Raw genomic sequence first — 26,870 nt, 5'->3', positions numbered from 1 at the left:
CCCACTGGTGGGCCTCTGAGGCAGGTGCTGTGGGCATTCCTTCGGAGCCGGACGCTCAGCTGTACGTGAGGCTGACGGAGAGCAGCCGGGCCTCAGGAGATTGTCGATGAGAAAACTCTTCCCTGTCGTTCCGAACCCCGGGTGCCTGGGTGGAGATTCAGCCATTTGCCACTTCTTCGCACAGCGAGACAGGATCATTCCATCCATTCAGCACCAGCCTCTCAGGCCTCCACCTTTCCTGTCACAGCAATGGACATCAACAGTTAAGATGAAGCGGGTAGACTTCATTAAAAGCCAAGAGGGAGGAAAAAACAACAAAAAAGCACTCGCTCTCTCTTTTTCCTTGTGTGTCTGTGGCCAGCCTGTGATTGGTCCATGGGCTCCAATGTGATCCTCAATTCAGATAAGAACAGGGCCATTCTGATGGGCAGAAGGTGGGTCCAGGCCATTCATTATGTCAGTTTGCCCATTAAATGATAGACACCAGAGACAAAAGACTGCAGACCAAAGTTTATCCTGCACACTAAACAGACTTCTCCAGCAGTAAATTCAGAGCCGTTTCTTTTGAGGGGCTATAGAGAGGCAAGGCCATAAAAAAGTTCATCCAGTAACTATCACAGTCACCAACATAATCATACTGCCATTGCTACTTTCTGAAAGTAAACATTGCTCTATTTTTCTGACCAGAGCCCAAATCTTTCCAGCTAGATAATGCCAATGAAATAATTAGCTTACAATATGTAACACAATTACATAAACACAACTTATGTTATAACATATAATTTTTGAGTGCAAGTCTATCATGCTTCAGTTAATGTTTCATTAATAGATTGGGCTTTTGAAAACTTTCTGTGCTTTTTTGAAGGTATTATAGAAATAACACTAAACTTTTTCTGAATTTCAACAAGTAGTTGTAAAATACCTTAAAGTTCTGATTTCCAAAATCTAATGTTTAATGTGGTGTTGATATTAAGTGAAGCCATGGCTTACATGCAAAGAAAGCTGATAATAAGACCTGACAAGACAACCCCCTCTGTCACGGAACTCGATTTTGTATGGCTAATTCAACTGTTGTTCACCCTGCATATAACAGTTAATTAAAAATAATGGGCTTCCGTCATGCTCTTAAGTTGTAAAGAAAATGTATTGGCTAGGAAACATTGATTGACTAGCTTTCTTATGGCATAAAATCTAGCAGTTGATTGAAGTGATTAAATGACATTCCCTTGTTCCGGTCAAAGAAGAACAAACTATAATGAACTTCTGGAGTTTTCAAACATAATGAATGACTCATGTTTCCAGCCCTTGCACAATGCCAGCATAACATAAACATGGTTGCAACCGCCACTCTCGATTTCCTCTCTGAGGCTAACACTGTTTCCTCTCGTTACTCATATTCCCTTGATGGCCCGGACCCATCACAGGCTTAAATCTCATCCTTGCATCCTGTTAGAGATGTTGGGGTGGGTTTAATCTAACAGTTTTAAAGATTTGGTTGCACAGACAACGCCAATGTGTTGTCCACATACATATTTTGGAGGGATAAAATTCCATAAGAATAGGACTCAGGGACCTATACTAAAAAGTCAATGTGGCTTTAAATTATTGGATGTAGTAAGTCTATTTCTTTCCTTTTAATTAGTTGAATTATTATACAGATTTATATATTACTACTATATAATACTACTATATAAATTATAAATAGTAGTATTAGGAGTCTGCCATTTCAAATTACTTATGTAGTAAATGTGGAAAGAATTCATAGATATGCATGATATACGTCCAAAGGCTGCAGCAAAGTCAGTAGGTAAGTACAAACATTTACCACTCTCTCTCTCTCTCTCTCTCTCTCTCTCTCTCTCTCTCTCTCTCTCTCTCTCTCTCTCTCTCTCTCTCTCTTTCTCTCTGTTTCTCACAAACACTCACACACACACACACACGCTGTGAACAGAATATCTGAGCATTCTTGTGTGTAACCTTGCACGGTTCTGAGTATTCTGGCCAAAGACACTTGTGATTCAGCGCTGGGGGAGCTGGGGGCTCATCCAGGAGTCTGAGGAGAAACAGCTTACACGAAAAAAAAGTAAACAAGCATGTCCAGGCTAAGGGGGTGCAGGTTTGTGGAGGAATACCACATGCTGGGCATGGAAATCGCCCCGGACAGCTCAGCCCATTGTCTGGGCGCCAGGGAGGCAAAGGTTGCTTGTAATCAAATTTGTGTTTTTATGCCTGCTGCTGGTGGAAAGGTTGCCGTGCTCATCACGTGTCTGGGTGAACAGTTCCCGTCCTCTCACACGGCTCGTGTTGAACTTGAGCACATTTGACAGTTGGATTGAGGTTGGGTAACCGGGCTTTTTTGACAGTGAAAAACATTTTGTGTTTAAGGGACATGGGGCTTAGTGAATTTTCCCTGTTCCTGTGTGTCTGCACAAGCCTTTACTAAGACTTTATCATCCATAAGAATATGTATTAACAATGAGGTGTGAATAAGATCAAATAATAACTTTAAACACTTTTCAAAGGTATTCCATTAGAGAAGGTATTTGATATTGAAGGTATTATTAACATTTGTGCAAAAGGTCCACCCTTTGGAGCCTCTATGCATACGACAGCTGCACACTCAGCCACAGCTAGCTTTGCTGTCATAGATCAAACAGAGATTTACAGCTTTGACTGACACTTAATACACAAAGAGAGAATAATTTTGCCATGGCACAAAAGTGACTTATATGCCAGTGAATAGAAGCAGGTCCAGTTCATATACTGTTCCCATAGGACTTCTAAGCCTTTTGTTCAAAGCCCACAGTGTCACAAGAATGACCTAATGGCTCTTAATCACTGCCAATTTGAATGGACATTGCCTTTAAAGAGGGGCTGGGATAATTAGCCTATTATGATCTTAGCTTTGGAAGGACTCCTCAGCGCAAGTTCATGTGAACTGATTTGATGTTCCCCTCATGCTCTTCAGCTCCTCTAAAAACCAGGCTCTATTGACAGCTCACAATTGTAGCTCTGAAATCCACCACTCAGCAGACCCACTGAATGAGCTCTCCTCCTTTTCTCTCCCCTACAGAAAAAAAACACACACATATAGAGCACCACCGCAACTCAATTGATATTCCCCCACTCACACTTAATATTGTGAATGGTGGGCCAGACTCCATGAATTAGGGGACAAAGCGTCCCACTTCGGGGGGCGAGCGGGCATTTAGCGGGGCTGTATGTGCCGCAGCGCGGAAGTTTCTAATGTGCACCTCACAATTGTGCGTCTATTGAGTTCTCATGAGGTGTTGTGAGGAGAATGAATTGCCCCCTCTCTATTCATGCCCGGTGCCAGAGATTGAGCCCTTACTCCCACTCACACAAAGCCAGTGGGGAGAATAGGGGACTTGCTGAGGACCACTGCAATTACCATAACAGTCAACAATGAAGAGGAGCAATTTAATAAGTAGCCAGAAGTAGCTGAGACTAATGAGTGACCAGAGATGGGATTACATATTTCAACCATAACAACCTTTATCTCAGCTGCTCTTTTCCCTTTGGTGCTATATTTAGTATGTTCATGGAAAGGCTCTAGAGAATGTATTTTGAAGCAGCAGTAAGGAGTTTTGGTGCTGCTACGTACTGAAAAGGCATGTACAACCTTGCAAATACCAACAATACAGTTGCCACTGATATACTGAAGACTTTAGACCATAAACTACACACTCTGAGATGGTTTAGACTAGCCATGCCTTACATTAAAGCATTAGTTACCTATGACAAGATTCCCCCCAGTGTGATGTCAAATCCAAAAAAAATTCAATAGCTGATCTACAAAGCTGCATTTAAATGACCCTCAAGTGTGGGTGATGTGATTAGGATTCTAAACCCTAATGGATCCAACAGGCAGGGACCCACAGCAGTAAGTCACTGCTTTCATTTGAAGCCTAAAGGAAGTACTGCTGTTTAAAAAGAACAAAGCGCATTAAAAGCAAGCTGAATACATGTTCATGCCATTCTCTTTCTATGTCTCAGTTGACTGAGACACAGCATTGCAACTTCCATCACACGCACCCAGCCCTAATACTACACCATTAGTTATGAGAGAATGTATCAGCATTTACGTAATTGGGTATAATCTGTTCCAGATTCTTCTCTCTCCAGCACAATCACGTAAACCCAGTAACAGTTCACTGGACTGGATGGGGACTGGACATGATCCAAAATCAGCTGTTACTAAGGAGAGCCTTCATCACTTTTCACTCACTGCAAACATGGCCAGATTGATTTTTTTGCTTTACATGAGCATCACTAGTTTCTTTAAAAACCAGATTAAACATAACAAGGATTATTATTTAATGCCTCTCATCATCACACTTTTTTTAAAGTAAGAATTTGTTTGACAGGGATATGATCATTTGCAGTTTTACATATTTAGTCTTGATTCACGAAATTCCATGAAATCATTTATTTGTATATGTATACAAGTTTAGATATATAATATTAAATGACTGGAATGGAATGCAGTACATTCTGAATTAATTATATATTTTATTAATCCCACAAAGACGCAATAAAGATAAATATACACACACATCTGAATACAAATATTAGTCTTTACAAATCATTTACCTTTTGTGTGTTTCTATATACAATATACAGAGTGCATTGGTTTCTCTTTTCACAGAGCTGTATTAAGTGAGCAACTGAATTGACCAGAGGGGGGCAATAGCGAGTCAGTTGGAGAAGCCAGCTCCGATGCGACGCTATTCCAGTCTCAGTGTTCGAAGACTCATTCTCCCCAAATAATAAGGAGTTCCTCCAGCTGAGGCATAGGTGTGACCTTCGCTGAAAGTTTACTTTCAGTCTTTTCAACATTTGTGATGCTTCCATTTTCGTGTCGCCACGGCAATGTTGATGTCTTTCTTGTGCCAGGGGAAGAGATGTTTGAACGCTATGGTACCCTCAGGTTTGACCGTCCCGGAGAGGATGTAGAGCTGGGCACGGCCGGGTCGCACTAGCGTGTGGGCACAGCGCAGGTTGATGAGCATCCACTGTTGCAGCAGGCTGTTGGTGTCGTAAGGCAGAAGGGGGCCTTGTTGGATGAACTCTACCCGGCCCTCCACTTCAAACTCCGGTTCACCAGACGGCAGACGGTGGCGAGACAGCTTAGCTCTGACAACTTTAAATGATGAAAAGAAGGTCAGTCTGTGTGATAATCACAAACACATTTTGCTACGCAAACGTGTAACAAATGTATTGACGCCCAGACGAAATTGACTTTCACTGTACACTTCAAGAACAGATACTCACCAAAATCACTCAGGCAAAACGAGTCAAGCAGTGTTTTCAGAGAAGGGAGTTCATGAACAGCAGGGCAGTCTTGACAGGCTGGCTGAGGCAAATCTATAAAGGGAGAGTCACCAGTTAGTTTCAAGACCAAGCCCATCACATTGATCCACACAGGTTGTTAAAATGGCATTTAAAAACACTTAGAGGTTGTTTCTTAAATGGACAAAAGCATAAGGAAGAGTATGGTGAGTGTTTGTGTGAAGGAGGAGGGATGCCTTACCTTTAAGCATGTATCCACCCATTGGTTTAATAAGAGTGGTCAGACACATGTCCTCCTGAGCAGGGAAGCGGTCACAGTCCAGCGCCTCTGGCCAGGCGTGCCCCTGACAGGCCAGAACGGGGGCACAGCTATCCCGCACGGCGACACACAGGCTACGGCATGGCTGAATAAACCTGTACAACACAAAAAGCCTTGGTCAGACAGTGGTCAAAATGCTTATAAGCAAATGCAGAGACAGAATGCAGAAAAGAAGTGAAATTTTAGCATGGAAAGTCAAGTGTACTTACGTGTCCAAGCACACAGGAGCGATGAGGGAGCAGAGGAAGGCCTTAGCCTGGGGGTGGCATCCGGTCTGCAGCAGTGGACGCCAGTCCTCCGAGCGTGGCACCACCTCGCCCTCCAGGCTGCTGTGCCCGAGGAAGTTGGGCAGTCTCATCTCTGAGTAGCCCACATCCTGGCACATGCTCATCTGACGAGGTATGGACACACAGCGAGTAGACTGGCCCAAGTCGAAGGCCCAGCACTGGGCAAGCAGAGACAGGGAGGCCAGGGTGCTGAGCGTTGCAAAGAGAGCCATGGTTCCAGCAGAGAAGGTCAATTGACAGGGTCTAGTGGAGAATGGAAGTCCTGTATGGGTCGAAACCTGCTGAAGTGAAGTGTGACTGAGAGTCCTTGCCTTTATATACAGGTGGGCCACCCCAGTCTGGCCCAGTTATCAACAGCCTATCAAAGAGCAGCAGACGAGGTGTGAAGCAGGAGATAACGGGCTGCAGACGAGAGGGAGGGAGGGAGGGGAGGGGGACATTAGACAAACAATCAAAGTCTCAGACTCACAGCCTAGGATACTCATCTGAGTTTCTCTGGTTCTCCAGGATAGCATGAACTAATGAATTCATCTACAAATATACAGCAAATGTATGTGTAATGTCACTCCACATAATGCATAATGCAAGTTAAATTGTATGGATGGACACGTTTATTAATAAGGGGAAGGTGGATAAATATCTTCAGGCAGAGGCAGATAGTTGTTATTAATGTTGGTGAGGAATCATTGTTACATCCACTTCCATCAACTATTTATAGGTTTGTACTGTAATCAGACATTTTTCTTCTTCTGACTGGTTCAACAAAATGTTTTCTTTTCTGTTGTGTAGATGTTCAGAAAATGTGGTGCCAGTTCCAGTGACCTGGACTGCAGTGTCTCTGTGTTGTCTGAGAAGAACAGTGTATGGTCAGACTGGCAGACTCCTGTGTGCTGTCAGCTCCTCTCGTGTCTCCTCTATGTTAATTTGGGCCCCTCCACGGTCAGACTCCTCTGCCTCGCTCACCTCTCATTAGGGGCAGCCTGTCTGCTGCCTCAGCCACCCCTCAAATGCCTTTGATGTACCTCTGTGCTGTTTTCATATTGAAATGCTAAATGCTACCATTTAGCTGCTGTTCTAACGGTCGTCTGCCTTACAGACTAAACAGGCCTAATTTAGACTGCTGTTACAACTGTATGATAACATCTGATGTTAGGATCAATTGGCAATTAACCATACTATGTGTAAGCCAACCATATGAATTGTCTTCCAATTCTTGATTTGTAAGACTAAATTGAATGTAGTTTCACATTGTTAAACTGTTGAAAATTTGTATATAAATATATACATCCATTTTGATGTTTTCCCAGTTCCTTGAAGGGTAATTATGTCAAAATCATGCAGTTTCTATTCTTTAGCTTGCAAGAGGAATTGGGAACCTCTTGTATGTGTGTAGCTGAATACGTACAGCAGCGATCTTGTACACATGACACACAACATTTCTAAATGTATCTATCTATCTATATATCTATCTATCTATCTATCTATCACTGTAAATCAATCTGTCTATCTGACCAGGGTGGTCTAAAGACTGATGATATAAATGAAGGTAAAAATGCCAAAAGGATGTCTCCGTCCACAGTTTCCCAGTGAGAGACTGAAGATTTATATTTATAAAACAAGGTTGTCTTTGGTAGCTTCAAGGCTAGATAAATGATGTGAAGGCCAGTAGCCTGCTGTTCTCAACAGAGCCGGAACGAGGCAAATGGTGCAAGGCTAGCAGCGTGCCAAGCCCACAGATATCTTACAGGTCTGCACAGACCTACTCGTGAGCCTCCATGTCTCCATTGCTGCCGTCCCGTCCCCAGTCCAAATGACTCCCTTCGCTGCCCCCCTGAATCAGCCACAGCTGCACCAGGCAAAGACGGGAGTTTGCAAGGGGGCCTAACTGGGCAATTACAGCCACAGACCAATTTGGGCGAACAATGGGGGGGCATTCGTTTGACTAACCTGCCTTTGTCTCACATGTAGTCATCCCCCCAGGAGCTTGTTTTGGTTTCTAATGGCCCTCCTGCCCATCTGTGAACTGTGTTTGTGTTGTTAATGTGCGGCTGGTGTCACCTAATGGGACCAGGGCACCCAGCCATACACAATATGCCCCAAAACATAAACAATATCAGTGAATCTGTCTGGCTCCCAGTCCAGGACATAAACATTGTCTGAATGAGGCACCATGTCATAGTGTTTTATTAGAAAAGTGTTCAAGGAGTCTATTATTCATTGATAAATAAGAAAGTGACCTTAAAGTATGTCAAGTGGCGTTTGAAGATTCCTTACAAAACTTTCACGTTTTAATTAGGTGCTTCAGAGGAACGTTCAGCAAGAGTACAGTCGACTTCAACAAGGCTGGCAAAGCTCAGCCAAGGACTCATCTAACCCAATCGGAACCCAAGTGTGACAGCAGGCTCTGGGTTAGAGCAGCGCCCAGGCACCTGAAGCCACATCAAAGACCTCCAGCTCGTCCCACTCCACTCACATAAAAGTCATCTCCTCCTGGCTCATTAGAGCTGTCATGTGGATCTCCCTAGTCTACCACCATCACCCCCCCTCCCCAGTCTCTTACCCAACTCTCCTAGTCATTACCCCTTTAGCAGGGGCTCCACCGGGGCTGTCACTGCAGACAGACTCACACTCAATTGTCGCATGAATGCAGTCTCAGGCAGGCTCAGTGGAGACGCTGCCGTGACACATAGACAGGAGACCTGACGGCAGCGCTCCCTTCCATCAGAGACGAGCACGTGCACACACACATACACATACACACTATGACATCAGTGCTCCTGTTGTCTTTTGAGTCTGAGTTTCAGTGAGAAGGTACATTTCGGTTGTTACTAAATACATAAGTTATGACAATGAGAAATGATAAAATCTCATTACTCAGTACTCTTCTGTACAACGGCTAATTGCAGCACGAAATCAAGAAGTCAAGCAGGCATCTGAGTCATAGGCCACACAGCATTCCTAGAACAGTGAGCCATACAGGAGGGTCTGGGAATGAACACCAGGTCGGGATCATGTTCCCCTCGTGTGTCTGCTGTGTTGAACGACTCATTTCAGAAGTTAAGCTGACACACACTTGAAATGTTGAACTCACTTTGCAAGGGTAATTCCATGATACATCTGCAATGCATGAGTAATGGCTTCTTTGACCACTGATGTCACTGGCCATTCATGGCTTTAATATGGGCCATTCACACATTGTGAGCAGAGTATCACATACTCTTTTGAAACAACACGGCTCAGTTCATTAGCTTAATACATTAGCCAATTAACCTAACCGCCAAGCACTCTAAGGTCTCGCTTTCCAAATCTGGTAAACAACAATCTATAGGGTTATGGATGGCTTACAGATGGCCCTGGACAAACAAGGCTTGCACAATATATTCAGTATAAGGACTTTAATACCATTACATTAACACGCCAAGTGCAGTAGCCTATACTTTCGGTAAACATCTGCCCATACTCACAACATTGCAAAAGCTCTACTCCTCAAACTTGTTCTGTCACTCCCCACTTTGACAAAGGTTTTTTGTCTAGCCCCACCTGTCCCTCATCACTCCAATAAAATGGTAGGCCAAGCTTAAAATTGTCAAATTTATTGAAATAACGAGAAGTTCTAAATCTTAATCAATAACAAATGTAATCATTTCACAAAAAGAGAAAATCAATAACAAATAACATCAGTTCAGAAATGGAGAAGTAAAAGTGCAATGGTGTCAATCCTTGACTTAAATGGGCTGAGTTCCAAAAATAAAGAAAAAGTGCCTACTATGTATTATCAATGGTAGGCCAAGCTCAAAATCTCCCGTGTACGGAATAAAAGCATCTGCTAAATGTAATGTAAAATTGACAAATTTAACGAAATGTTCACTTTGTATCTCGTGTAGGCTATCTATTACGTCAATATTATCCTATCGCCCACTACACTTTCATGCTCCGGTAAAAATAAAAAATAAATAAAAAAAATGTCCCGCTGCAAGTAATACGCCGACGTCAATCAACATGTTTGCACTATGGTTCCAGTTCACATTTCCATCCCGGTCCCCCATCTCATTTGAATACAGTGTTGTATAATGGTGCGGCTCCTATAATGTCTAATGTAGCAACACGTAGGCTACAGGGTGGGTGTGATAGAGCGAGAGCGAGTTAGATCAGATGTAACGACCGGAGCAAAGTTGTGTTGCTGTAACGTTGAAATCTGTGCAACCAGTGTTGAGAATAAATTCTCGGGCCAAGTCAAGTTACCATTAATTCCCTCATCAACCGCAGACCGAAGGGAAAGGGAGCTTATCATAGACATACATGTATACTATATGTCTATGGAGCTAGCCCTGCAGTTTAGAATATAGAACACTTCGGCACTGGTGAAGTATCAAAAGTCTCCCCTGTAATCTCCGACTACGACTAGCCGGAAAGGTTAACAACAGGCTAATTAATACAATACCTAATAGGCCAATTTATACCATATTTCTTTGATGGGGGTTTATGGTCCTTATTGTCTAAAAAGGAAGACATTGCAACGGGAAAATCTCCCGTTCATCGCGTCCATTCGCGACCCACCTGTCACGTCTCTGCGCCCTACCCGTGTGCGCGCCCCACACTTTGAGAAACGCTGGTTAATGCCCTTTGCTTTCATACGCAGTGGTTGCTGAAGTGCCAACTATACAGCAGTCAAAAATGAACATTCACATTTTCTCCAACCTCATATCGAATATTTTGGGGAGTAGGTAATAAATAAATGACTGCAATGTGGCATACAAACTTAAACTTTACAATGCCATTACATACAATAGACTAATGTCTGCAGATTTAAAAATCCTTTATGTGTACACACAATTTCCTCCACAAAAATAAAACACATTAGCTTGTCTTCAGGAATGAGTATTATTTATTTTATAAACAAAAAACTTTTGGAAAAGTGACAGAGTGCTTTCAGGGTAAGGCTCTCCTGTCAGGGTACAGCACAGCTTTCTTTCTCTGAGTTAGCCCTGAAGGGTGAGACAGAAACAAACAGCTATAAACAATCAGGTTTACAAATGAATGGATCTATTCCTATTTGCCAAACTGTATTTGTCAAGAGAAGGAAAAGACCACAAACTTCTTGGACGCAGAGAGAGAGACAGGGGGATCGGAACCGATGAAAGCTCCATTGTCAAATGCGTACTGTAGCAGGGCATTGAAACAAGGGTCCTACATAACACAGTGAAAAAAACATTTATCAATCAAAAAAACTTTGGATAAATACACATTTAATCCATAAAGGCTGGGCCTTTGTACTGCCCAATGAGTAGGGAAAAGAACACATCCAATAAGAAATATTTCTTCATGGCTGTTCCTGTGCAATCCTGAAGAGTGTACAGAGTGGACGGTTGCTTCAGCTACCTTAATGAGAATGTGGGGGTTGCCCACCACTATGAGCAGGGCTTTGGCTCTTGTGATGGCCACATTAAAGCGCTTGGGGTTGGACAGGAACCCCAGTACGCTCTGGAGGTCTTCCTCTAGCACAGTCTCATTGGATCGCACCTGAAGAAAACAGTCAAATCAAATCTGAGAGACTGATAGTGAATTGCCTCAAAATAACAACACAAGGTTACATCGCAGAACACAATTATGCATGTGATGAGTAGTTTTCAGATCCACTGGCTTTAATCTATCTACACAAACATTTTCGGTGATGGCCTGAACTGCTAACTGTTAATAATGGTTGTACCAGAAACACAACATGACTGGTTAAATTGTGACTGTGACTGTGTGACTGAGTGCCAGTGGTGTGTGGACATGCACTTCACCGTGGATAAGATGATGACGAGGAACTCTTGTCCTTGAAACTCCTCCACCGAGCCAACTTTGATGTCTCCCAGACCCACCCTGTGGAGCAGCACTCGGATCTTCTCCACCTGAATAAACACACAAGGCAGAGCAGCCACACACCATTGGAGAGGACGCAGTGAGCAGCCACGGAGAGGGCAGGGCAGGAGAGAGCCAGGCTCCTGACCACAGAAAGACGGCTGCTGGTCTGCCCAGGGGCCCTGTGGTTGTAACCTCAGAACAAAGCCGCCTTTAATCAGACGTGCTTGGCTTGTGTCTCAGTAGTCAGACAGCCATTAAAAATGCATGAAGCCCAGCTGAACCTTTATGTATATAAGATATTTTAAGGTGCAAGGCACATCACTTCTGTGTGAAGGCCAAGTGTAATGTGGTGCAGCTCCTGAATGAGACGTGTCTGTGTTGGCTACCTGTTTCCTGTAGGGGGCGATGATGCCGATGTTGGTGGGGGAGATGGGGTTATAGACTCTCTTGGCCAGCTGGCAGCAGTACAGCATGACCTGCACTGCCTCTCCAGGGTTAAACCACGAGGGGTTGTTTCCCTCCCGCATCTCAGTGGCCTGGAAGAGATGGGTTTGGCAGTTGTCAGGAAAAAAAATCACAGGGTAAATGTGTCTTATTATTACCCTTATGATACAAAGCACCTCAGTATGACTTACTGTGCACCTTACACTGTTTAAGTCTAAAACTTCAGGGGAACCATAAACATTCTTTCCCCTACTTAAAGAGATGTGCTGTCTAGCAAACGTCACATCAACAGTTGTCAAGCTCTCTCCCTCTGAACTGCACATCTAAAAAACAGACATCCCAGCCCCCAGAGCACAGGGTGGGGACCCTCTGAGGCGGCTCAACTCACCCGCACTCCGTGGAAGATGAAGGGGAAGCCCTTGGTGGGCAGCCGGCCCCAGTGGCACAGCGAGTCCACCACAGATCTCGGTGCCCGCATGCACAGGTCCCCAGCGTAGAAGAGCCGCGACGGCAGCGAGAGCAGAGCATCATGGGAACGGTAGTTATAGAGCAGCTTGGTCACCTGGGGAAACATGTGAATGTCATATAGAGCAGATCAAGAGACATTTTAAATTAAAGCAAGGTTCCACGTAGTAGTCATCCTGACACAAGGTGCTCACCACAGCAGCGTTGTAGCCGTTCTCATCACATGCATAGAGGGGATTGGCCATTAACCTCTCCAGAAGAGACACACCGAGCCCAAACACAGAGGCCAGTTTGGACTTCACCACTGGGCCAAGCTGACAGGGGTCGCCAGCTAAGACTATCTGCACATAAGGAGAGAAAGGTCTGCATTCTAGCAAAGTCCACCACCAGTGCCAATGAAATTAGGATTTACTTTCAATAGTGAACACAAGCTTCCAGATATTAAACATCACATAAAAGTTCTTATATCTAGAATCAAGAGCTATACACAGATATAATGGGCAAGTCCAATCAAACACACTAATTATAGTTCAAAAATAACTCTCTATGGCTGTTCAAAAAGTAAAATGACTCGCAAGTCACTAATTACACTAAATTAATCCACAAGCAAACTGCTTGTTGAACTTTGAACAGACTGCTGATCATAAGTCACAGATGATGGCCTGTTGCCATGCTGAGTGGAGTCTGACCTGGCCATCTTTCTCCGACAGCAGGCCAATGGGAATCAGGCACTCCGGCTCTGTGGCTTGGCCCGCCTCATCCAGGAACACATGGGTGAAATGGCCAACACTGAGGAGGCAAATTAAAGTTAACCGAAGTAAAACCAAAGATCTGATGCATTAAAAACACACAAATATCAGCCATAACACATGGTAACCTAATTAAATCCACCCCTGAAAAGCTTGTGCAAAAACACAAAACTTCAGGCTGAAAAAAATGATTGCTCAAGAAGGACGCAAAAAATAAAAAAATTGGTATTTGTTTTCACAGAAATCAGCCAGTTGGCAGTTAGAACCACCGGGCCTGGACACGGACTCCAGCACCTCACCCCCTCTGATCTCTTTAAGGACTCTCACCGCAGGCCGATCTGATAGAACATTCCAGCGCTGGAGCAGGTGCTGACCACGATCCTGTGGAAGGAGGCGTGGCGGATGTCCTCTCCCGCACGCGAGTACTGCCGCAACACCTCAGGGATGGACTGAGACAAGCAGAAACAGGCACAGTGTAAGCCCCAACCTCTACACATGGCCCTCTGCATAAAAACAAACTCTTCTGTTTCTGCCCAGACTGATCAAAAGTGAGAAATTTCAATTAACACTAAAACAAAAGTATGCTTTGGTCTCTGAATGGAGAGAGGGCAGTTGTGTGTTAAACGGATTGGATATAAACATAAGTTTGACACTGTAAATGCAGTACCTCTTCCTGTCTGCAGGAGGCATTGACGCGTGCCAGGCTGGCAGAGTGGAGGAAGCCGCTGTCGTGCAGCCGGATGCAGACGAGGTCGGCCGCGCTGTTGGAGGGCGTGCAGACCAGCAGGCGGCTGGAGGGGACGCGGTGGTACACCTACAGCAGGATAGACTCCACTGGTCAGTGACCTTTCACTGAGGAACTCCATTTCCTTATAACCACCCATTAAACTGTTCAGGTTTCACACCAACAAGTCAATTTCATACAGTCTGCTCTCAATCATACCATTATGACCAAATAGGTAGTTACATAGAAAATAGGTTGCATATGTAAGGGAAAATGTATAGAACGCAGGTCATAATCGGGAAAATAAGCCCCGACAAGGCGAACAGCATCCCCGACGCGAAGCGGAGGGGTATTGCTTCACCCTGAAGGGGCTTATTTTCCCGATCATGACCGGCGTTCTATACATTATCCCGCTTATTATACGGCTACTTGCCAAAACAAAAAAATTACTTAACACAGTGTGTCTTTTTACAATGTATTTGTTACTATACGTAGTGTTAAAAAGCAGAGAAATAGTTCGCCAAAGACATTGAACTTCAAAGACGTTGAACATTCTTTAGATAACAGCTGCTAAACCGTCCGCTGAAACTCTATTAATAAGTTACCGGACTACTTGCGGAGTGCTACGAAAGAGGTGAATCAGAGGCAAAAAGGCCACTTTCCTTGACAGCGGTCATTATTGCATAGCAACGGTCCGTTATCGGTTAATAACGGACTGCAGAACGTTGGGAAGCCCCATTCAAGTGAATGAAGCATTCTACAGCATTAAGAGCCGTGTAATAAGTGTCTGTACGGTCACACTGCTACATGTCTAGTGCTAAAGTTTCATTAGCACCTGTAGAATGGCCTCAATGAGAGTCACCGTCTTTCCAGTCCCTGGTGGCCCAAACAGGACGTAAGGGGTGGGGCGGCAATCTCCTGCCAATATGTGCTTCACCACCTCCTTCTGAGCTGGATTCAGACTGCGGTTGAAGAACTGTCCTGAACTAGGAACTTCCTTCTTCGGTTTTCTATCTGTAAGAGAGACAGAGAAAGGTGAAGTCTGAAGTTGCTGAAGTCAGTTATCGTTGCAACAGCTCAACTGTGTATATTCCCCACCCCCTAATTGGAACAAAACTTGTGTAAATGAATTGGCTGCTTACCCGTTTTTGTCTGTGTGGCAACAGAAACCATGTCTCCAGCCACACCGGAGTCCTCGAGATCATGCTCCTTTCCCACCTCTTGGTCCTGTAATGTTAAAAAGGGGGCCACAGGATGAGACATCCAACACCCGCTGACCCGTTAAACCAAATATTATTCTGTCCTGTTCCTCTCTCCTCACCGCGTCCTCCTCCACATCTCTGAGGGGCTCCTCTGGCCCCCACTCTCCCACCCACTGAGGGTCCTGAGCCCTTAGCACGCTGGGGAACAGCACTGGGCACCGCAATTAGAGGCAGAACAACAACAACAACAACGTCAGCATTGTGGGGGGGGGGGGGGGGGGGAGCACTAGATCCAATGGAGAGGAATGAAATGGAAGATATGGACAGTGCTCACCAGCCTCCCCAAAGTCCTTAGCCTGATTGATGGCCAGGTGGCATCGTCGCATCGTCAGCCTGGTATGATCATAGCATGCATGCATTATAGCACGATGGGGGGGGTGAGAGAGTGGGGAAGGAAGTGAGACATAAATAATGAATGAAAGAGAGGAAAACAGATAAAACTGGATGAAAATATTGATCAGTCACCCTCATTTAAGCATGACCTCAGTGCTAGAATCAATGAAACAAGTTCTCTCGTTCAGTGTTCACAGATTTTCTGATCACTGTATTTGGGATGGAGGGGATTACCTGTTGAAGCTGAATTCCACGTCTAAAGGCTCTCCAAGGTAGGCTTTATGGAAATCATAATTCACTCTCAGACTCACATCCTCCTCATTGATCTGTGGGTGTCAGACACAGGCAGCAAACGGTCAAACCGTGGAAAACATTCTTGCCATCCATCTATAATCTGCCAATGAGCTCTTCAGTCACAACAGACTCATGAGGTTACCTCTGTAACGTAGCCGATATACTCCACCACTACACCCCCAGTCAGAGGCTTCTTGAGATGCACCTTATCGCCTGTACACAAGATCATACGACAATCCAACTAAAACAGAGAGCACACTGCAAGCAAGGGGGAAAAAAAACTAAAAGGAACATTTCCTTTGCAACTGATCAGGAGGTTGACAACTGAACATGAGCACACATCTACCTAGAGGTACTGTGAGAGCTAGCAGTTTAGACAAATATATTCTGCAGAGACCTAGCCAAAGTAACTAACAGTATAGGCAAGGGGCATATTCATTTTTTAACCAGTATGTGAATACTCCCAGCAAATAAACCTATGACCTGACTTTTGTCAAGGCCATTTTCTAGCACAAGAGCCCAACAGAGAGGTTCCTCACCAATGAAGAGGTTGGGTCGGCCCTCAGCCAGACCGGGCACCTCTAGGTGTAGGTGGATGGCCCCCTTGCGGAGGAGCGCGCCACTGATGCTGAACTCCCTGAGCTCATTCTCGGCATGGAGTTCGTCCAGCCACAGCAGCGTGGAGAAGCGCCTCTGCATGTTGGTCATAGACAGCGGCTGGGGAGAGAGGAGAGGAGAGGGGAGAAGAGAGGAGAGGAGAAGGGAGATGCAAAAGATTCACTAATCCACTTACGTCCGTCCGTCTCAGCTCACACACCTGGCTTCTTGTATTTCAGGTTACCAAGCATATTTTTATCTTCAAAATGCCATCTGCTGTGTTTTTTCTATGTTCATACAGAACTTCCTTTATATCACTTAGTAATTATATTAAGTACATGTGACATAAGATTTATGGGGATTGGACCACTTGTGGATGTTTAGGCCCTGCACAGGCTCACCTCTCCCAACTGGGGTTGAACAACCAGCACGTCATTCTTCAACTCCAGACAGTCACGCAGGGTCTGTGGCACTGGGTAGCTCCCCAAGAAGTTGGGCAAGTGCCTTTTTGACGTCCTGACAACACAAACCAAATGTCTTTAGTCACAACATGTGAAAAGGTCACTGTACAGGGTACTGGTGTAGGTGGAGAAGGAGTCACTGACCGGACAGGTGGAGGGCCCATGACGGTGCGCACCGTGGTGGGTTGCTGCTGGGTGGGCTGCCGGAGAGCAGGGCTGTAGGGAGCACTGGGCATCAGCAGCGTCTCCTCCCTGCTGCTCACCGCGACCACCAGGCGCCGCCCGATGGTGAAGGAGGGGAAGTGCAGCAATAGTAGCTCAGCACAGCGACCAAGGCTCCTGTTGGAATCATTTGTCAATCATTTAAACGATTAATCACGATTAAGTGGGTTTTTTCCCCCTTTAAAGACAGAAGCTTGTAATAATGGCTATTTAAATGTAAAAATCACATAATTAATGTGGAATCAACACAGAGGAATTATATTTAAATTAGTGCTGTCAGTTTAACGCGTTATTAACGGCGTTAACGCAAGCCCATTTTAACGCCGTTAAATTCTTTTCAGTTTGCTCTCCCAAACTGTGTAGTAGGCTAACGTTACGTTTGAGTGAATGGTATGCGTGATACGGCGAAATGGATGATAAAAAGCTTCTGAATAGAAAGTTTACCTTTAAAAGTTGTGTTGTGCAAAAAAAGCGAGCTTCACTGTTGTCTGAAAATGTCAACAGGCAGCTGGCTGAAAGCACAGAAGTAGTAGGCTTACCTTTTATTGGTTACCTAACTCTTACGGTTCATTGTTTTTGAAATAAGAGGCCTGACTTCTATGTTCACAGCAAACTTGAAAAAAAGAAAATATTAAGCCAAGGTTTAACTGCACTATAGGTGCAGGAGTCCTTGTTTATCTGAAATGTGCATTTTATAATTTTATTTTGTACCGCCCTGTTTGGCAATGTTGTTTTTCAATCAAATAAAACATTGCATAAAGCAAGCCAATCCACTTTTCCATGTTGATAAGAGCATTTCAAAAAAAAAAATGATTGAAGGGACATAGATACAAATTTGTGATTAATACATTTTGAGTTAACTATGACAAAAATGTGATTAATCGCGATTAAATATTTTAATCGTTTGACAGCACTAATTTAAATTAAAATACTATACTTTACTTTAATAGCAACTTTAAACCCAGATTCTCTACAGAAATAAACACTAGTGCACTAGAATACAAAAAGATTCATGGCCTTGTACACCAAACAGCAGAGAATTAGAATCAGCTCATTAAACACTAGATTACAATAAGTCTGTCACCCTGATTGCAACCCATTTTTCAAAACCATGTCAATTCTCATCCTTTCCAATTTAACCTGAGAGAAAACACTTCATTGTTACAAGTTAGGTAGTGAGATATCCAATTGATAACATCTTGCTTCATCTGCAAAACCTCTTGATTAAGAATGATGATAAATTGCTTATGGTAAGTGACTCAGTAAGGACTACCTAGCATTATGAGTCCATTAGTCATTTCAATCCATTCTTATTCTCATCCAGTACATTTCAATTTCACCGCCAACACCACTGCCACTTACTTTCCACGGCAGCCAACCGTGACGGAGACCCTCTTTCCTGGCGCTATCTCCAGGCCTTTCTCTAAGGTGCGTGTGGCACTCTTCTGCCCTGCGGCCTGCCGCAGCTCCTCATACACGGCGTCTGTGCCCGCCTCATCGTCTCCATCCACCTCATCTCTCCGCAGCTGCTCCGCATCGACCACCTCCACCGGGCCAGTGAGGAAGGGCAGAGGGCAGAGCCCGTACCCACCGATGCCGCCCAGCACAGAACCCCGTGCACGCGTGTAGGCTGTGTAGGGGTTGGTTGGCACCGGGGCCCCCCCGTTAATCAGCCACGTTTTGCCAGGCTGCAGGAGGGGCGATTTGCCATTTATGGGGCTAGTAGTGCTCAGGCCCAGGATGAAGGTGAACTGCTCCTGTGAATCCCAACCGGCAAAATCACAGCACTTCAACAGATGGGGCTCTGAGCCCTTGTTCCTGAGACAAGGCATGGAATAAGGGAGAGAACATTCACAACAAGTCGTTGGTTTTCAAACTCACTCTTAAAAACATTTCAATGAGCTGTCTTGATCAATAATATGCAGTCAATAAACTATTAAATATTGAAAAACGTACTCTATCCATATCGGAAGCTCTCTGCTCTCTCCCAAAAACAGTGCTCCAAAGTCAGTGTTTGCACTGACCACCAGGCCTTCTTTGTTCTCCAACAGAGACTCCAGCTCTGCTCCCGGCATGGGCAACACAGGTCCTGCACTATCACACCCAAAAGAGCAGGAGGCAAAGGTAGAACAAGGTCAGTTATATGTATGAAAAACATGCATCTGCATTTTTTTAAATTTAATTTCAATGAGCAGGTTGTACTTTACCATTAAATGAATCAAATTTTACATTCAATTATCAAATTCCATTATCAGGGGTATATACAATCACATGCATTTCCTGAGTTTTGCATCCATGACCTTGGCACCTTGCTCTTCCAGCTGAGCTCCAGCTATGGGAGCTAGCTTGGGTGCTAGGACACTAACCCACTCTTACCTGTGAGATAGGGCCATGCACAGGGCCCTCCAGCAGTAGAAGGACTGACTGCTCTCTACCACCACCACGCTGACCAGGTCCCCAGGGCTGGGCCTATACTGAGCAGGCAGCAGCAGGGAGTCCAGGCTGAAGAAGACGCTGTCCTCCACCACGCCGCTGCTCCCAAACACACTGGACACACGCACCTAAGTAGACACACCCAAGACACAAAGAGGAGGACTTGCTATTCATTCACTGGGACAGACATTGGTATTGGTATTACCGCTATCCTGCACATAACTGGATGACATACTAAGGCTGAAGTTCACAATAGTCAGCGTCATTCTCTGAAGCTACAGCTATACCAACAGCAATGTTAAGCAGAGTTAAACATGCCAGTCTCACATTTGATCATTCTCCAAATTAACATCAAATCTAATAATATGTTATAGATATCTACATTATGACCATATATGTTCATCTTAATACTGTGACATTATCAACATCAACAAACAACAGTGAACTTTCTATTTGGCAAGTGGTGTCCACCAAATCAATAAGGGTCTTTTAACAGCGACCTGAAACACAGTACAACAGGTCTGGAGCTGGGTCTAAGAGCTGCTGGGTCTGAGAGCTGCTGGGTCTGAGAGCTGCTGGGTCTAAGAGCTGCTGGGTCTGAGAGCTGCTGGGTCTGAGAGCTGCTGGGTCTGAGAGCTGCTGGGTCTGAGAGCTGCTGGGTCTGAGAGCTGCTGGGTCTAAGAGCTGCTGGGTCTGAGAGCTGCTGGGTCTGAGAGCTGCTGGGTCTGAGAGCTGCTGGGTCTGAGAGCTACCTGGTTGAGACGGCGATAGCGCAGCGGGGAGACAGAACGAGCCTGACTGGACCAGTGGGTGGCGCTGATGACATACTGCGCTTGGACCCAGTCTCCTTTCATTGGCTCATAACCTGCAAACAGAACCATAGACAACAAATGGGACCAATGGAAACCAATGCCAGATATTCAACATCATCTTTACAATGGAGAATTAAGGGCAGCGACCTTCACACAGGGCAGAGCGCGGAAAAAAGGTTGTCTGATTAATGAACCCTCCATCACGGTCACATGATGTCACTGTGCCAACCAGAGGTCTGAGCTTTTCAAAGTCATTCTCCAGTGACGCTTCACCCATGTCCTCCCACGTATTAGTCTGTCGCTCCACCTACATTTGAAGGGCAACAGAGATGAAAGATCAGCACCACATCATGAAAAAGCAGAGGCAGACGAGAAGAGAAGAGCATATAAAACGGCAAACTAGCAGTCATGGGTGAAGACCCAGAGATGACCATACGCTCATCAGTAACCCAACTTAACCTCAACTATACTTCATTATATTACATTTGACACAGGTAATAAACTAAGACAACAACCAGCCCATCACGTCTGCCAGTGAGTGACCCAAACATGCCCACTAGACTCACCCTGATGGCCCTCCAGCCACCCTGAACTCCATCACGGACAGCTATAGCGTTGACGGCATCCCCTTCACGCAGTGGCACCCCACCCAGGACCTCTCCCGAAGTGAAGTAGATGGTGTCATTGATCAGCCCATAGTCCAGACACAGGCGAGTCACCACACCTCCACGTATCTGCTGGATCTCCTCAGTAGCTATAGAATCAAATTAGTATTGTTTTAATGATAGTGATAGAAATAGTAATGACTTATTCCACATGTCAGATTAAATCATTTTAGACAATAGCAGCACACCTGTGGCTGCCAATCTGCAATCTACCAAAAATGTGAAGAAGACCTTAAATTGCAGGTATTATGCACAACTTGTCTTAGAGTAAGGCCGCTGAAAGGGTAAAGGGTATAACGCATACAATTAGCTTACTTAAACTTAATTATTAGTTAAGCAACTTTTAAGGCTTTGATGTGTCCCCTTTAGCTGCCAGCTATGTAGTTAAAGATGGAATGGCTCTTAACGCTTCTGTTTTTAGGACATGTCAAAAATGCGCCATTGCATAGTTGAGTAGAAACAAACCTGCACCAAACTTCTCATCATCGTCGTTCTCAGCTTTTCTCCACAAGGGCCACAGCAGTTTAGACACCACAAAATGCACTGCTGTTGCCATGCTTAAGAAATGCCTATGAAGAGTAAAAGAAAAAAGTTACCATCAAATCAATGACGAAAAACCTAGCTAAACCTCAGCATGGATGGAATATGGCCACAGGTAATTCCCCCTAACGTATTAGCCCCCAGCAAGTTAGTTGGTGAGCTAACGTTAAGCTAATGAGTGGGCAAAGTAGAAGACAATTCCTCCGACAAACGACAATACCTTCTAACCAAACCCTATCGATGCAAATCCAAATGATACTTAAATAATGACATTTGAAAGAGACAGACACTTATTCCAGCTAAAAACAATGCCATTCGCCAACTTACACTAGCACGCTGGTAAGACCCTTTTCTCACGTGCTGAGTGGCCTAGCGTGCTTGCTTTCTGTGGGCCAAACTTTCAGGGAAAGTCCAGGCAAGTGACACAATTTTAGTTGATGTGAAGTCCGCGATAATGCAAATAGGTAAACAGAATTCAGGTCAAGTTGGAATTCATTTATGGACAAACATTTAATTGGAGACGCTCCACTCAGGTTCACGTTGGGAAATAATCTACAGCACAGAGAAGACGGACGCGCTGAGAAATCGAATTCACCGCTAGATTTTTCAACATTAATGTTAACCAATGTCGACCTTAGCATCTGCTGACGAATGACGTCAGTTCAATCAGGGGAGTCACTTGACTGGTCTGTGTCCTTTTTGAGGCTAGATGACTAGAAAATATAGGCCTAATGTCCGAATATCACCAGCAGAGGGCGCAAGTGTATAACTAGAAAATGCATTTCCTGAAGGAAATACCAGTGCATGAAATGCAAAAGTTAGGAAAGGAAGAAGAAAAGAAAGAAGAGTGAAAGAAGGAAAGAAGAAAGGAAAGAAGAGTGGAAGAAGGAAAGAAGAAAGTATAGAAGAGTGAAGAAAGGAGAGAAGAGAGGATGAAGGAAAGAAGAGTGAAAGAAGGAAAGAAGAAAAGAAAGAAGAGTGAAGAAAGGAAAGAAGAGTGGAAGAAGAAAAGAAAGAAGAGTGAAGAAAGGAAAGAAGAGTGAAAGAAGGAAATAATAGTTGAAGAAGGAAATAAGAGTGAAAGAAGGAAAGAAGAAAGGAGAGTGAAGAAAGGAAAGAAAAGTGAAAGTGAATAAGAAGAAGAAGAAGAAAATGCCTAGGAATAACAATACAGGGCATTTCATGCACTGTAATAATAGTTACAGTGCATGAAATGCCCTGTATTGTTATTCCTAGGCTTCTTCTTCTTCTTCTTCTTCTTCTTGTTACCTTTTTCTGCGATTAATTCAGCCCGAACCGCTTAACGTAGAAACTTCATTCAAACTTTGACGCGTAGGTCTTGTAAACGACACTTATGCTATGTATTTTTCACTTTTCTAAACTTTATACTTTTTAAGATATTAAAGAAAAACAAATATAAATTTCTCCCATTGACTTACATTGGGCCATTATGACATCATAATAGGGTCTTTAAACTGGCTTGCACCTGTGCTTCACTGACAGCTGCACCAAATCAAAGGAACCTCTACTCTCTCTGTCCCTCTCAATTTAACTGTAACTAGGAACATTAAGACACCATCCATTCTCTACTTTTTTTTCTCTCCATCTCTCCATCTTTCTCTCTCAGTCAACTTTCTCTCACACTCAATCTCTCTTCTTCACTCCATTTTTATCTCCTTTTTTCAATATTTTCACTCTCTCTTTATCTCTTCATCCAGAGCCACTCTTGTTCACTCTTCTTTCCTTCTTCCACTCTTCTTTCCTTTCTTATTTTCTTCTTTCACTCTTCTTTCCTTTGTTCTTTCCTTCTTTCCTTCTTTCACTCTTCTTTCTTTTCTTATTTCCTTCTTCCACTCTTCTTTCCTTCCTTCACTCTTCTTTCCTTTCTTCTTTCATTATTTCACTCTTCTTTCTTTTCTTCTTTCCTTCTTCCACTCTTCTTTCCTTTCTTCACTCTTCTTTCTTTTCTTCTTTCCTTCTTTCACTCTTCTTTCCTTCTTCCGCTCTTCTCTCCTTTCTTCACTCTTCTTTCCTTTTGTCTTTCCTTCTTCCACTCTTCTTTCCTTTCTTCTTTCCTTCTTTCTTTTCTTCTTCCTTTCTTAACCTTTGCATTTCATGCACTGGTATTTCCTTCAGGAAATGCATTTTCTAGTTTTCTATATTAATTAGACCAAAAACCCACTGATCGTCTAGATTTCTCATTTAAGATACAATAACATGATAAAATACAAAAACATACCCTACCTACATGATATAACATGGCATAGCCACTGCAATGGTGAAAGAGCCTCACTTACAACATTTTACCTGTTTAGGCCTGCAATTGGCATCAAATGCTGTTTTCCATGTCACTGGTAATTCAAGATGATGCTCCTGTGACACGGCGTGCATGGATATTTTTATGATGAGGCTCAGCCCCTGTAAGTCCATGTAAACACAAACCCTGGCCAGCTTTGTGCCATGCATCAGAATCAGAATCCATCTTTAGGCACATTCAGCAAAAAGCTCTACCTGTTTATCTTTGTCTTTGTACTTTGTATTTGACCTTAAACAGCCATGTTTAATTTGTAAGGGTTCCTTGGGGCAGAAGAGCTGCTGCCAGCTCCTCTGTATTTGATACAATCTATCTTTTTGTTTTATTTTGAAAATATTTTCTTCATCTGTGGAGCAAATCTGCATTAAGGTTTCAATGTTGCCCAGATCTTGAAATACTTGTAGAATAGACGCAGCCAGATATCTCTAGGCAACTGAATACCTGAGTTTTCCACAAAATCATAGCTCAAAGCTAAGGAGTTATGTTTATCTATCAATTTTATGACACAGCTATGCACACAGACAATTATTCATGTTTTTTGTTCCATAACAGTTTCATAACCTTCGTTTCAGACTATTTTGAAGAACAAATGAAAGATGTTCTGTCTTGCACAGGAGGCTAGATTTAGCTCTGCATCGGGTTTATGGAAATACAATTATTTGGGCTGGTAGCTCATTGCCGGCTCAGTGTACCAGAGTGAAAAGAAAACTGACAGGATCTTTAACATGTTCAAAATATTTATTCAAACTCTTTTTTTTGCAGAAGATTAAGACAAACTATATCAAGATAAAGGAATATTATTGATTTATATTGCGCTATGGCTCCCATTAATACAACTACAGCTGCTTGGCAACAAGCAAAGTGATGCTGACCAAAACAGGCCTAACATCCAATTTGTTTCTTCTGGGGACAGATGAGTCCAGGCAAAGTGACATCACTGCCGTCCGTGTAATCCATCGCGTTTCTTTCCAGGTGCTTCCCAAAGTCCCCCTGTTACAACCTTTTGGCCTCTTTTGCTACTGGACAGGCTGAGGTCCACCCAGACAAGAATAGGAATGGAAGCAATACATTCACTAACATGGGGGTCTGGTTTAAAAGGTGGTAATCATCTTGGCAGTACATTTCGAATACAGAAAGTTGCAGTGAGTGCCAAATTTAGCGCTGCATAGTCATTAGGTCACAGAGTCCTTGGGTTAGATCAAAAGATGCAAGCTCATAAAACATTAATAGAATGTTCATAGCAAACACAGAATACATCGCCCACAGCAACCACTGTAACTGCACTATTATCATCAGGGCTTGAACATGTTAAAGCTCATGTTATGCACTATTTATGGATAAATATTACAACCATCCGTAAACAGTATGTTTATCAGTCTGCTGCGGTTACACATATTACATGCAGTTTCACTGAAAGCCCTGAAAATAAGGCACTAGTGATATGTGGAAAAATCTCACCACCACTTTTCAAATGAAATGCATGATTGTTTACCACATTCAAGAACATCAGTATTCTCCACTACCTGTCTCTACAACAAGGCATCTCTGCCAGACATAATCTCGAATCATCAGATTTCATGCAGTGCATGCAACACTTGAAAGAAACGTTTACTTCAACTGGATAAAAAATGCATTGCTAAAGTCCTTGGATGATCTAGCCCATGGGTCTCAAACTCAGGCCTGCGGGCCAATTCCGGCCCCCCAAGGGATTTTATCTGGCCCGCAAAGTGCCATTGATTTAAATGGGCCGCCTCAACGTTTACCGTAAAAATCTGGCCCCCCAATGACCAGACTGGACGCTCATCAGCCCCCAGGTAATTTGAGTTTGAGACCCCTGATTTAGCCAGTCTCCTGCAGGGAGTTTGGCAATGAACTACTCAGGGTCCTGTACATGCCACTAGGAGGCAGTAGATAACATAGGATTTTTGTTTCCTTGCCAGGGTGCAAATAAGGCCAAGCATAGTCTCAGATGCAAATCTTTGGGATAGTCTGTTACTATTTCAGTGTGCATGATTCTCTGACCTATTGAATACAAAAACATAAAATGCACTGCATTCCTACAACTAAGATCAAACAGGGCTGGTTTGCACTAATCGGATTCCGTTTTGACATAAGCTTCCTATTTCCGATCATAGGATCAATTACTCTACCAAAACAAAACAGGAGCAAACAAAGGAAAACAAAAACTGACTCAGACACGTCTCCAGGTCATGTTTTTTTTTCATAATGTCTGGAAGCACTTGAGAATCACCATGGGAAGTTTTTTTCTGAGCCTAGTGTACAGAGTTATTAAATCCAGTAGTCAGGGAAACAAAATATTCTACTTTTCCTGCTGTTGGTTTGAGTTCATGAGCAAGGCATCATTTCGCTCTTGGCCTGTCTGTAATGATGTTGCGTTGTATCTAAGACTGTATAACACACTATTAGCAATACACACAAATAATATACGTATTTATCGGATGGGGTGACTGGAGGACAACTAAAAATGGATTAGTTTAAAAAACAAGAGGATACACGCAGCTCTTTGCACACAATAGTTTCCAGCGTAAGAGGCGTGTGCGCGGGCTCCACTAAAACAAGCTAGCCTACTGGATGTTGTGACATACACAATGGATGTCGAAGGAAGTCGTGGGACTACACGAGTGGCTTTGTCAGTTTATTTTCTTTCACACTGACTGTTTCGACTTGCCTTTGTTACCTCTGTCCTGTTATCTCGAGCCGCAGTCCCAGATGCAGCGTGCAAGACAGGGAGTACAAAGGGGGAGAGAGCGAGAGAGAGAAGGATTTAA

The 26,870-nt window shown here is 43.8% G+C and overlaps 2 protein-coding genes across 2 annotated transcripts; both read right to left on the bottom strand.

Annotated features, from left to right (window-relative positions):
• Positions 1-4,853: 4,853 nt before the first annotated feature.
• szl (sizzled) lies at positions 4,854-6,131 on the bottom strand (the record flags this gene model as incomplete). Its single annotated transcript, XM_080842307.1, has 4 exons — positions 4,854-5,164; positions 5,296-5,388; positions 5,555-5,727; positions 5,842-6,131. The coding sequence occupies 4 exons, from the start codon at positions 6,129-6,131 to the stop codon at positions 4,854-4,856; spliced, it is 867 nt and encodes a 288-aa protein (XP_080698433.1).
• Positions 6,132-7,678: 1,547 nt separating this feature from the next.
• Positions 7,679-21,783, bottom strand: mov10l1 (Mov10 like RNA helicase 1; the record flags this gene model as incomplete). The annotated part of the gene is made up of 25 exons (XM_080841785.1): positions 7,679-7,765; positions 11,299-11,439; positions 11,706-11,813; positions 12,153-12,302; positions 12,599-12,772; positions 12,870-13,016; positions 13,365-13,464; positions 13,752-13,873; positions 14,092-14,238; positions 14,984-15,162; positions 15,291-15,375; positions 15,470-15,561; positions 15,685-15,743; positions 15,978-16,069; positions 16,180-16,250; positions 16,577-16,754; positions 17,036-17,150; positions 17,240-17,434; positions 18,680-19,135; positions 19,274-19,411; positions 19,694-19,864; positions 20,265-20,502; positions 20,773-20,869; positions 21,129-21,316; positions 21,693-21,783. The coding sequence occupies 25 exons, from the start codon at positions 21,781-21,783 to the stop codon at positions 7,679-7,681; spliced, it is 3,621 nt and encodes a 1,206-aa protein (XP_080697911.1).
• Between the last annotated feature and the right edge of the window lie 5,087 nt (positions 21,784-26,870).

The sequence above is a fragment of the Sprattus sprattus genome (genome assembly GCF_963457725.1).
Source record: "Sprattus sprattus genome assembly, chromosome: 7".
NCBI classification, from domain to species: Eukaryota; Metazoa; Chordata; class Actinopteri; order Clupeiformes; family Clupeidae; genus Sprattus; species Sprattus sprattus.
The sequence above is the reverse complement of the archived record's forward strand: the minus strand, read 5'-3'. Positions and strand labels throughout refer to the sequence as shown.